The sequence below is a fragment of the Musa acuminata genome, chromosome BXJ2-5, assembly GCF_036884655.1.
Source record: "Musa acuminata AAA Group cultivar baxijiao chromosome BXJ2-5, Cavendish_Baxijiao_AAA, whole genome shotgun sequence".
Classification (NCBI taxonomy): domain Eukaryota; kingdom Viridiplantae; phylum Streptophyta; class Magnoliopsida; order Zingiberales; family Musaceae; genus Musa; species Musa acuminata.
The window spans coordinates 41,930,671-41,943,233 of record NC_088342.1 but is presented as its reverse complement, the minus strand read 5'-3'; the positions used below and the strand labels follow the sequence as shown (position 1 = coordinate 41,943,233).

Here is a 12,563-nt window from a genome sequence, read left to right as displayed (position 1 = left end):
TTTGGATCCTCTTTATATTGAGTTGGTGGGCCTTAGTTTGGATCCTCATGCGGGTGACCGTCGGGTAAACATGCGATGATGAGTACGTGAAGTATTTTAGAGTGGCTTCTGCACCTTTCCGACACGTGGGGTTCTCACCTTCGCGAGAGCTCTTGCAGTTAACAACCAATCATTTCTCCATATCTCCCACTGCATTTACCGAAACACCCTTCCTCGCGGTGATCGGCTGTAGTCCTGTAGGGCGTCTCTCAGCCGTCCGATCCCTACAACGACGCCCGGGCACCCAGCTTCAATCTAAGATCGTGAGCGATCGCTTCTGCGGCGAAGCAGAACCGTCGATTCAAAGGTGGAAAACCCCGTGAAAGGGTAGTTTCGGTACTCAACTTTGCCGAGAGACCGCCCGGGAACAAAGAAAGGGTAGTTTGGTCATTTAAGGAATAATAATGCTGGGTTGGGGAGTCGAGTGATGTGCGGTGCGAATATTCGCTGTTGGTTAACCAAAAGCTAAAGAAGTATTAGCTGGTCAATACTGAGGGAAAAGAAAGCGGAAATTGATGCGGAAGACATCACCGTCATCGTCATCAACTTATTAAGAATATGATTAGTAATGATAATTATCATGATTATTAGCTAGTGGATAGGAATCAAGTTTGAACGGTCAAACAAGGGTACGTTTTCAAGGACCTCGAAGAGGCTTTTTTTGCCTTGATTGCCATCTACCCAAGAACGAGACGCGAGAGGAGATTAAAGCCCTTAATTCTGATCTCAATCTGCCCTTGTGGCAGGAGGAGACGGAGGTCAGGAGGGGGCGATCTTTCCTCGGCTGCTTTTTGTTTCTTGGTTTGTCAGAATGAGTTGTTAGATCTTTTAGTTCAGTTGTGTGTTCCTTGATCGAATCCTGGTAGTTTCTTGACTTTTTTTCATGTTAGTAATCACACTTTCCTGTCCTCCAAATCTTAGTATTGCGCAAATCTCGTGGATCGTTGTGACTGTACTTCTACTAATTATCTGCTGTTGGGTGCGGATTTTGCTGGGGTCTTGTTGGATTTCGGAGGACGATATCGGTTTAAGCGCCTTTGTTTGATCTGGGTCTTGAAACTGATTGATCGCGGATCTTTGGATATGCTTTACGGAGAAAAAGAGAGAGGATTTTTGGAGTATCCGGCGGGGGGTTTAGCCGCGATTTGAGATATTTTGTCTAATTAAGTGCAAGTTGTTTACGGGTTATTTCTTTTAAATCTTGTCATTCTCTGAGTCTTTGTTCAAAATCCTTTCCTTATCTATATATGTAGTTTCTCTGATAGAAAAGAAAACAAGTTGATGCAATATTCTGAAAAATTGGTGATGGTGGAGGATTAGTTTAGAATGCCTCAGCCTTTCTTTGGTTGTATTTCTTGACTAATATATGTTTAGTGCAGCAAACGTGGCGACTGTTTATTTGCCTTTTTCGCTTCTAAAGGAATTTGATTCCGATGTAGTGCCAGTGTCGCTTGGACAGGGTGTGGTACATCATGAAGATCAAGGCTGATCTCTTTGACAAACTACTTCTTTTGTTGTTCTTCATAGCGTTTGACAATTAAGAGATATATTGGATCATTTGCTAAATTTCCTCCACAACCTAGTTTGACTTTAATTTGAAGAGCAATTTAGGATGTGTCTTTTAGGAGTAGGTATGTGTGACTTTCATCTCTTGGTAGGTTGAAAAATGCATGTCTATTGGCTGATTATGAAGGTAAGCCACTGTTGGGATACTTAGACAAGAGTTTTGGCTATTCATTATAGCTGTTCCAAATGGTGTATACACTTTGTTTTGCAATACATCTAGCTGACAAGTGAGAGTCATGCCCACTGGGCAGTTTATAGATTGGAGGACTAAGTAATTGGATAACTGTTTATTTGATTCGCTCCATTAATGTTTATAAAAAAATCGATTATTGCTTCTGTGGATTTTATTTGTTCCGGAACTTATTTTTTCTAGCCTGCAATTTTACTATATCTTCCTTCTGCATAATGTTTTCTTTTCTGTTATGGAAGCTTTAATATGAGGATCTGATTTCTGTCTTTTAGATAATTTGCTAAGATTGACTGTCAAATGAGATAATTGAGATTTTTTTTCATGTTTCCATTGTGCATAATGCTATTTTTCATATCTTTGGCAACAAGTAAATGCTATCTTCATAACTTGTCTTTTAGATAACTTGCTAAGACTGTCTGCATAATGATTGAAATCTTATTTTTTTCACATTTTCATTGTGCCTAATGAATTTTTTCATATCTTTGGCGACAGATCAATGCTATCTTCATTCTGAAAAAGATTTTCAGGAGACGTAGTTGGATGCTGCATAATCTCTACAACTAACAAATGGCTTCAGTGAGCGTGGTGCCTTCTTCAGGGTTGAAAAACACCAGTGGCACTAGTGTTCGTGTTGACAAGTTGCCGGAGGAGATGAGTGATATGAGAATCAGGGAGGATAAGGTAGGTGATGATCAACACATGTTGTGCTCCTGACAGATGATGGCTATTCTCTATGACATAAGTATTAAAATAAGAGTTTCCCTACATGACAAATGAGACAGGCCACATGATTGTCTGTGACTAATTAATGGACTACTGCAGGAAGTGGAAGCAACTGTGATTAATGGGAATGGGACAGAAACAGGTCATATAATTGTTACAACTATCAATGGGAAAAAGGGCCAGCCAAAGCAGGTAAAAGAAATTTTTAGAAAATAGACGTTTGTCCTTTTTTTTGCTACAATTTAATATTTTGTCTTTCGATGAGATATGCTGTAGTTTTTCAATGCTGGCCTTTTGAGCAAAAGGAATTTAAAATTTTGAAATCATTTTTAATTTTTGTGTATTAATTTCCTAAATTTTTTGCATATGCACTAAACTTGATATTGTAAGTTGTTGATTTTAATTGCAGACTGTAAGCTACATGGCTGAGCGTGTTGTAGGTCATGGATCATTTGGAATTGTCTTCCAGGTCAGTCTGGTGGTTAATTAGTCCACCAAAGTTCTTGTCATGCTTCTTGGTAGGACTTATAAATTGTAATTATAAGTTCACTTGTTAGAAATGGTTGCATGGTTATTTGATTTAGCATGAGCATGCTTCCATGATGTGATATTTTTCATTGATGTATGCTGATGTAGTGAATTTATTTCTTTTCAAATTTATGAGTTTGTTTTAATTATCTCTGTCTATCTTGTTAGGCCAAATGTCTTGAGACAGGTGAAACAGTAGCTATAAAAAAGGTTATTCAGGATAAGAGGTACAAGAATCGTGAGTTACAAACCATGCATCTTCTTGACCATCCAAATGTTATCTCTCTGAAGCATTGCTTCTTTTCAACAACTGAGAAGGATGAGCTGTATCTCAATTTGGTGCTTGAATATGTACCAGAGACAGTTCATCGTGTTATTAGACACTACAACAAGATGAACCAACGTATGCCACTAATATTTGTGAAGCTGTACATGTACCAGGTGAGTTTGGATTCATAATGTTGTCATTTTTTGCTTATTATCAAGATTGGATGTCATATTTCTACAGATCATTATATGTTGTAGTAATGATCCATAAATTTTATGGATTTGGCATGTTCTATAGTTTATAAAGCTTGTAGATCTCGATGTTGTATTTAGTTATATGTCAGTAAGACTAGTGCCCGTATTCCAGTTATTGACTAGATAATATTGATAAAGTGGGCGGTAATTTAGATTAAATTTGAGTATGGTTGAGAAACTGATTGTTCAAAATTTTCCACATTCCCCACTTGTTTTAAAGTACTTGTAGATCTGCTGATACAGTTTAATTTTCTTTTCTAACAGATTTGTCGAGCACTGGCATACATTCATGGCAGCATTGGGGTGTGCCACAGAGATATTAAGCCCCAAAATCTTCTGGTATATACTAATCCAATTCTTACTTTTGTTTACTGTGGTTCAGATTTGTCTTTTAACGCAGCTGATTTACATGAAAATAATGGAATTCTTCTGTCTCATATTGAAAATTTTATAATGGAGATTGACGAATTTGGTTGTTTCATTATCTTTGTAGAAGTGATAATAAACAATTTTTTTTTCATACTATTGGAATTACCAGTCTACAAAGTAGTGGTGCTCTTATTGCTATATCATTTTGGAACAGGTCAATCCACATACTCATCAGCTGAAAATATGTGACTTTGGGAGTGCAAAAGTCTTGGTAATTTAGTTCATTTTCTATAACTGTGGTGTGTTTTTGATGTTTTAGTTTCTCCAGTGCTGAAACTTGCTTTGTTAGGTTAAAGGTGAACCAAATATATCATACATATGCTCGAGGTATTATAGAGCTCCGGAGCTTATTTTTGGGGCAACTGAATATACTACAGCAATTGACATCTGGTCTGCTGGTTGTGTTCTTGCTGAACTACTACTAGGACAGGTAGCTAATGTCATATTTTATGAACATATGTAGGTTACCATTTCAGGTCGGACATTATTTTTATCATTCATTCTCAACTAAGTTCATCTATGATTTTAACAGCCTCTCTTTCCTGGTGAAAGTGGAGTTGACCAACTAGTCCAAATAATTAAGGTATGTCACTGTTTTGTGTTCATGATTTGGAATCAACTCCTATTCCTCTCCATTGCCCTCTCTTATGTAATTTTGCTGTTGCAGGTTTTAGGTACCCCCACAAGAGAAGAAATTAAATGCATGAACCCAAACTACACTGAGTTCAAGTTTTCCCAGATCAAAGCTCACCCTTGGCACAAGGTAATGTAGTTATATGTTCTTGCACAGTTTTTCACATTGAGTGAATGTTGTTTTTTATAATTTTGATCTTTTTTAATGACTGATCACTTCATCTACTTCAATCAGATATTCCATAAGCGAATGCCTCCTGAAGCTGTTGATCTTGTATCTAGGCTTTTACAGTACTCACCAAACCTGCGATGTACTGCTGTGAGTATAGACAGTGCCTTCCCTTGAATTCTTGGTTGTCATATGTCCATTTGAATAAGACTTTTTCTTGGATACAGTTAGAAGCATTAGTTCATCCATTCTTTGATGAACTTCGAGATCATAATACTCGCTTGCCAAATGGTCGTTTTCTGCCCCCTCTCTTCAATTTCAAGCCTCATGGTGAGTCTTCTGTGAAAATTAGTAACGATTGTGAAGATTTTTTGAATAATCATGTGTTAGATTAAGCGGACTTTTTTGTTGTTGTTGTGTTAATTAGAATTGAAGGGAGTGCCAGTGGAGACAGTAGCAAGGCTGATACCAGAGCATGCCAGAAAGCAATGTGCCTAACTAGGATTGTAAGTTTGGTCAAAAGGATGAGGGAAACCCACACACTTCATTCCTAATACAGAAATGTGCCTCCAATGAGATTGATGAATATTCATTGAGGTCAGTGAGTTGGTAGAGCATGCGATCAAAGGAAATCTCAAGCTGTTTCTCCTTGGACGATGGTCATCCCTCTGTTTGGACACTAAGAACTGGTTTGCCAGTCTCGAAAAACCTCAAAAGGTTCTTTCTACTAACCACTTTTTGACAGATTGTAACATTGTATCAGTGCGTACATATTGCCAGTATTTAGTTCGTGAATTATGAACCAAAATGCTTTTACTGATTCGGGTGTATGATGGCTTTGAAGGTCATGGAAGTGGTTGTATGACTCTGTTCAGCCATGCATCTTCTGAACCATTACCAAAAGAGCAAAATGATTGTGGTGTAGAGCTTTGTTTGTTTCATGGTAAATGGACCTTCAGAGCTCAACTGTAACTGCACAGGACTTTGAATGTTGAATACAGTGGAAATAGGTGCAATCTCAATAATGAAACATTGGAAAGAAGTTAATTATTTGATTGGACTTTTGAGTGAATTTTAGTTTTTGATCTAAAAACTCTCGAGCTTTCTTTTTTGCCAAAAAAAAAACTTTATTTGATACTAATTTCAATTTTCTATTGTTGAATGTTCTTTCACAGTTTGGCCACTGAACCTGCGTGGTTTTAATTTTAAATTTTCCATTATTTTATATTATAATTTCATTATCCAAATTCATCGTAAACCCAAATCGAAATCGGACAATAGGTACTGGTTGAGAAATTTTAACTTTTGGCAGATGGGTTTAGGTTGTGTTGAAAACATGTGTCTTTTTTTTTTTTTTTGGACAAATAGAAGATATTTTTATTATGACAAGTTTGGTTGATATTTCAAAATAAATTTTAAGATTTATCGAAGATGATTATAGTAAAATTTTAAACTTTTCATCAGGAGTTTAAGATTTTATTTATGAAAAATAATAAATTGATACAAGATTATTTTCTTGAGTAATTGAAATTATTAGTCAAATAAAATCTTATGGTGAACATTTTCATGATCATATTATTATTGTAAAAGATGAGAATTCTTAATTTCAAAATTTGATCATGTTGTTATTATTATTGATATGTTTCTTGCAAACATGAAAGCGGAAGATGATACTTTGATTGGGCATAATGAACAAAAATAAGTAAATTAAAAAATTATAAGCATAAAATTCATAATTAGGTCACATGAAGGTAGATTGGTAGAAGAGATAAAAGCAAACAAGTTCTTAGAGGAAAATGAAGAAAATTATAAATTGTTCATGACTTATTCATAAGTTAATAATATCTCAAATGATATTTGGTTGATATTCTAATCATATGTCAAACATAAGATCAATATTTAGAGGTTTTGAAGAAACTCACAAGTTAAAAATTAGACTTAAATATAATAAATAAATTTAAGTGAAAAGAAAAGAAATAATTAAGGTGAAGACTAGTCAAACCAAATAACTTGACAATATTTCTTTTTATTCTTTATTTATCATATATAACAAGTGTTGAACAATTAATGAAGGATGGATATTTAGTTATGTTTGATTATAGTAAATATTTATAAGACATAAAATATATGTTTCTTCTTGATGTTTCAAATATTGAAAAATATACTCTTATTGTAACTTAAAAGAGTGACTCTAATTTATGATATTTAAGATATAAACATCTTAATATTAAAGGTTTAAGATTATTAAGTAAATAATAATAATTTTTGAATTACTTAAAATTAATATACTTGATGTATGTGAAAGATGACAAATAAAGTAAGAACTATTTCTTATTAGAAAAGTATTGAGACATTTTAATTGTATTGAATTAATTTATGCTATTTTATGTTGACCTATGAGTATAAAATCTATGAAACTCCTCTTTAAAAATACATATCACTAACAAAAAATTATAATTTAATATTTATTTTATTTGTTTTAGATTTATAAGTTTTGATGAAACTAATGGATTTTATAAGAATCAAACATAATGACAAAAGATAACAAAAGGAGGAAATCAAGTCAATTTAGAAGAGTCAAACATAGAAACTAATGGATTTATCGAAAGAAAAAAAAGTTATTTAATAGAAATGAGTGTTCAAAATAAATTGTAATGTAGATGAAAGTATCCAAAATCTTGTAGCAAAAGGCTATTTATAGTAACGAGGTATTGATTTTGATGTTACATTTTCTCCTATTGCTTGATTTGAAATTATGAGAATTTTCTTTACCTTAGTTATTCACTTGAGTTGACCTGTTTATTAATTTGATATGAAATATATATTTTTAAATAAAGATTTATAATAAGAGATTTTTATTACTCAATCAAAATATTTTTAATTAAAAGATATGACAGGTGTACAAGCTAAAAAAGTCTCTATGAACTTAAATAAGTTCCAAGAGCATGATATAAAAAAATGACACATAGTTTCATCAAAATAGATTTAAGAGAGCAATAATGTGCCTACTCATTATATAAAAAAGAAGGTAAAAATGATCTTCTTATGGTTTACCTTTATATTGATGATATATATATATATATATATATATATAATTTTTTGTGATTAAGTTTAAGAAATATATGACGAATAAGTATAAAATGTCCTATTTAGGTTTATTACACTATTTTCTTGGGTTAGAGGTAAAGTAAGGATTCGATAGAATTTTTATTTCATGGATAAAGCATGAAATAGATCTACTTAAAATGTCTAATATGATTAATTATAAAGTTATAACAACACGCACGAATATAAATGAGAAATTAAAACTTATAAATAATATAAGTTTAGCAAATACAAAATACTACATAATTTTGATTGAAAGTTTCAACTATCTAACTCATACTTGATGGGATATTATTTTCTATGTATAGTCCAAGCAAACATCATCTTAGAGCTGTTAAAAGAATTCTATATTATATTGTTAGAATTATCGACTACGGTATTTGATATTCTCATAATTTTAATAAATTATCTATTTTATTAATAGTGATTGAGCAAGAGTTTTGGGTGATATAAAAAAGTATTTTTGGCAATATCTTCATCCTCACGTCACAAGCTATATCTTAAGAGTTCAAAGAAGTAAACAATAATTGTATTGTCAACATCAAAAGTAGAATATATAGGTGCATCAGTTTGTCAAGCAATATAGCTTAGAAGACTTCTTAGATATCTTCATCAAAAATGAAAAAAAGTAATTAAATTTTTTTATGATAACAAAGTCACAATTACAATGATAAAGAATCCAAGCTTTCATAGAAGAATAAAGGATATAAAGATATACTATCATTCCATATGATTGTAGTAAGTGGAACTATAACACCAAAGTATTATAGCACAAATGAATAAGTGATAGATATTTCCACTAAGTTACTTTTATTTTAGAAGCATGTTTATTTCATATCTCAAATTGTAATATATAACTATGAATTAAGAAAGAGTGTCGAGAATTGATTCATAGGTAGTTAACTATCTTATGTAGTTGTCATATTTTAGGTTATTATATTCTAAATAGTTTTAACCTGGCTCATAATCTAAGAAGTTACTATCATCAAGAATATATCCTAATGAAGTGATTAGCATAAGATTCTATAAATAGGATTATGATTCATTAAGCTAAACACATGCACTTAAAAATATTTTATAAACATTTTTATTCTTTTTTTGTTTAATATTATTTTATTTTTTATTTAAAAATATTTATTTTTTAATTACTACAGTATTATATTTTTATCATTTTCTTGCTCTCTATCCCCAACATAAAAAAATTGAAATAAATTGGTGCGTACCGTCATTGGAGCTGAGTCTATTAGAGAGATTTATGCTTCGCATATAGATGGATTCCTCTCTCATGTTCTGAAATAAAGGAGGGTTTCTAATGCCATGGCTATATGCTATATAGGAGGTTTTACCTATGGAGATTTTGAAGCGAACGATTTAATTTTCACAAATTAATTTGGCAACATTAACTTTCTACGTACAATGTTTATTATTATATGAAAGTCGCACAATTCTCTTAATTCGTGCATACTAATTTGTTAGGAAGTCTGATGAATGTTCAAATACATTCCGCTAATAGTAAGAGATCACTATTGTTATAGGAAAATGATAAGGATATTTAGTTCTATCTTAAGACTGACTTCGAAAGGGTAAAATCGGCTGACTCCGAAAGGGCAAAATCGTATAGGATTATCTCGAAATATCAAGTAGATATCGAGATAAATAACAGGGTTTAACAGACTTAGACATAATACCGAAATATATGAAAAACTAATATTAGTAAAAAAGCTCTATTGTCACTAGATATATTAATATTTTTAAGCAAATTTGATCATTTTGTCTGGCCAAAACTAATAATTATATGATGTGAATTAATGACGATAAAATATTGACTTATTAATAAGATCTCTAAATAAATAATAGGGTTCAAAACTAATAATTGTATCGATGTGAATTAATGATGATAAAATATTAATTTATCAAGGAGATATTCAAATAAATAATAGGGTTCAAAGGACTTGCACAGTACTAAAATATATGAAAAAACTATTATTAGAAAAAATAAGCCCTATTGTTACTAGATATATTATTATTTTTACTTGGCTCCTAGTCAAACTTGTTCATTTTGTCCCGTTGAAACTAATAATTATATCAATGTGAACTAATGATAATAAAAAATTGACTTAAACGAGATATCTAGATTAATAACAAAGTCAAGAGACTTGCACATAATACTAAAATATATGAAAAACTAACAATAGAAAAAAAGTCCTATTGTCACTATATATATATATATATATATATATATATATATATATTTGCTTGGCTTGTCCTAGTCAAACTTGTTGATTTCGTCCTGCCAAAACTAATAATTATATCAATGTGAATTAATGATAATAAAATATTAACTTGTCAAGAAGATATCCAGATAAATAAAAGGGTTCAAGGGACTTGCACATAATACTAAAATATATGAAAAACTAACATTATATCAAAAGTTCTATTGTCACTAGATATATTAATAGTTTTGCTCAGACTTGTTCATTTTGTTTTGCCAAAACTAATAATTATATCTATGTGTCGGTTGGATACTTCTTTTACAAATTATACTGATAAATTATATTGTGTTAGTTCACATTGGACAAAAATCAAATTGATCCAAAATTATTATCTTAAGATGAAGCATTTTTTAGTCATAAGTAGAGATAAATCGAGTACAAGTGGTATTCAAGAATCACTGGGATAAATGGTATGAATGTAGAAAAATACTAGTGTTCTAAAAAAGCACAGATAAAAAAAAAATAATTTATTTTTTATAAAGAAAAAATATTAGCAAGTGCTGAATGTTAATAATATTTGTTTAATTTATTATATTTAAAGATTTTGAATATTTGAAAGCAAACTCTTCAAATCGAATTCTGATTCCCATCACTTTCTCCTTTTCTTTTTCTTTAATGCAAGACAAGGTTGCTTTTTCAAGGATAGAAAAGTATGTAATCACTGTTCATTTTGACTTATTGGAAAGCAAACTTGTTTTCAAGGACAGAGAGTGCGGAGGACGATGACAGCTTCGCCTATCAACAGAGACGCTTGCGCTATTACGTTAACGTCGGAAGAGATCCGATCGAAACTGGAAAGCGACATCACCTAACGGGTGTGGCGTCCATTTAAGCTGGGAGAAAACGCCTTGCAAGGTGTGATTGGCGAGATGGCCGACCAAAAAGTCAGTTTTCGGAACATCGGCACGTCCATCCCCGTCGACAACGTCCAAGCTCTCGCAGCTTCCGTCGCTGACTCCGGCGCCGTCCCTCCGAGATACATCAGGCCGGAAGTCAACGCATATCCAGTCGCTCAGGATGGAGACGGTGAGCTTCCGGTGATCGATTTTGCGAGGCTCCTCGATCTCCGCTTCTCCCAGGAAGAGTCTGCCAAGCTTCACTACGCCTGTGCCGAGTGGGGCTTCTTCCAGGTCGGTCGGTCGGTCGGTCCTTCTCAGTACTACATCACCTTCAGTGAAGCATTTACGCACAACGTAGTCGATCTCGATGGTGTTTGCAGCTGCTGAATCATCAAGTTCCGGAGGAAGTGATCGAGCAGATGAAGGCGGATATTATGGAGTTCTTCAAGCTTCCTCTGAAAGAAAAGAAGGCATTCGCGCAGGGACCGGGCGGATTGCAAGGTTATGGACAAGCTTTTGTGATGTCGGAGGAGCAAAAATTGGATTGGGCGGACATGTTCTTCGTCATAACTCGCCCAGTCCATTTGAGGGAGATGAGATTCTGGCCGACTCGACCTCCCACTTTCAGGTTAACTTAACATCGGAAATCATCTTCTCTTTTAATTTGCTGTACTGTTATGTTCGCATCAGCTTCGAGCACATAATTTGCTGCGTCGTGGCTTCAGAAACACGCTCTCATGCTACTCAGCGGAGCTCAAGAGAGTAGCGAGCACTTTGATGGAGGTTATAGCTGAAGCGCTGGGGATCGCACCCGACCGACTCCTTGATATCTTCGACGACATGCCGCAGGGCGTGAGGATCAACTACTATCCCCCATGTCCCGAAGCCGACCAGGTGTTGGGCCTCTCGCCACACACGGACGGCGGCGGCGGCTTGACGTTGCTCCTCCAGATCAACGACGTCCAAGGACTTCAAATCAAGAAAAACGGGAAATGGTTCCCCGTGCGTCCCCTTCCCGGCGCTCTCGTCGTCAACATCGGCGACATACTTGAGGTAACCGTGCTTCATTTGGGATTCGGAAGACCCTCAACAGTTGTTGCCTGGCACAAAAGATGACTGACGCTGTGCTTGGGTGCAGATACTGAGCAATGGAAAGCTCAAAAGCATCGAGCACAGAGCAGTTATAAACACCGAGAAAGAACGCCTCTCGGTGGCCACGTTCCTTTTCCCAAGCGAAGATGCCGTCATCGGCCCTCTTCCGGAGCTTGTGACGAAAGGATGTGAGGAGAAGTACAAGACGATGAGCTACCGAGACTTCCTGAAGACGTTCTACGCCAGAAAGCTCGACGGGAGAAGCCTCTTGGAAAGCCTCAGGTTATAAGATCCTGGGAGAGAAGAAGCTAATACTTAAATATGTACATCATGATCTCAGAGTGATAAGAAAAACCATGTTAAAAACCGATCATGAACATATGTATATCTACTTTCCTGAAGTATGAAATGTTTCCGATTATGCTTGTTTTCTTTTGCACACGAAGAAGAAGAAG

At 34.1% G+C, this 12,563-nt stretch overlaps 2 protein-coding genes across 2 annotated transcripts; both read left to right on the top strand.

The window, feature by feature from the left end:
- The first annotated feature begins 689 nt into the window (after window positions 1-689).
- On the top strand, window positions 690-5,723 carry LOC103985633 (shaggy-related protein kinase gamma). The gene is made up of 13 exons (XM_009403388.3): window positions 690-840; window positions 2,288-2,476; window positions 2,618-2,710; window positions 2,928-2,987; window positions 3,215-3,487; window positions 3,833-3,907; window positions 4,152-4,208; window positions 4,287-4,427; window positions 4,530-4,580; window positions 4,665-4,760; window positions 4,866-4,949; window positions 5,027-5,129; window positions 5,227-5,723. Exons 2-13 carry the CDS (start codon window positions 2,363-2,365, stop codon window positions 5,295-5,297), a joined length of 1,218 nt encoding a protein of 405 aa, XP_009401663.1. The 5' UTR covers window positions 690-840; window positions 2,288-2,362; the 3' UTR covers window positions 5,298-5,723.
- Window positions 5,724-11,024: 5,301 nt separating this feature from the next.
- On the top strand, window positions 11,025-12,529 carry LOC135611817 (2-oxoglutarate-dependent dioxygenase 11-like). Its single transcript, XM_065107458.1, has 4 exons — window positions 11,025-11,307; window positions 11,397-11,644; window positions 11,742-12,069; window positions 12,155-12,529. Exons 1-4 carry the CDS (start codon window positions 11,047-11,049, stop codon window positions 12,395-12,397), a joined length of 1,080 nt encoding a protein of 359 aa, XP_064963530.1. The 5' UTR covers window positions 11,025-11,046; the 3' UTR covers window positions 12,398-12,529.
- The last annotated feature ends 34 nt before the right edge of the window (window positions 12,530-12,563 follow it).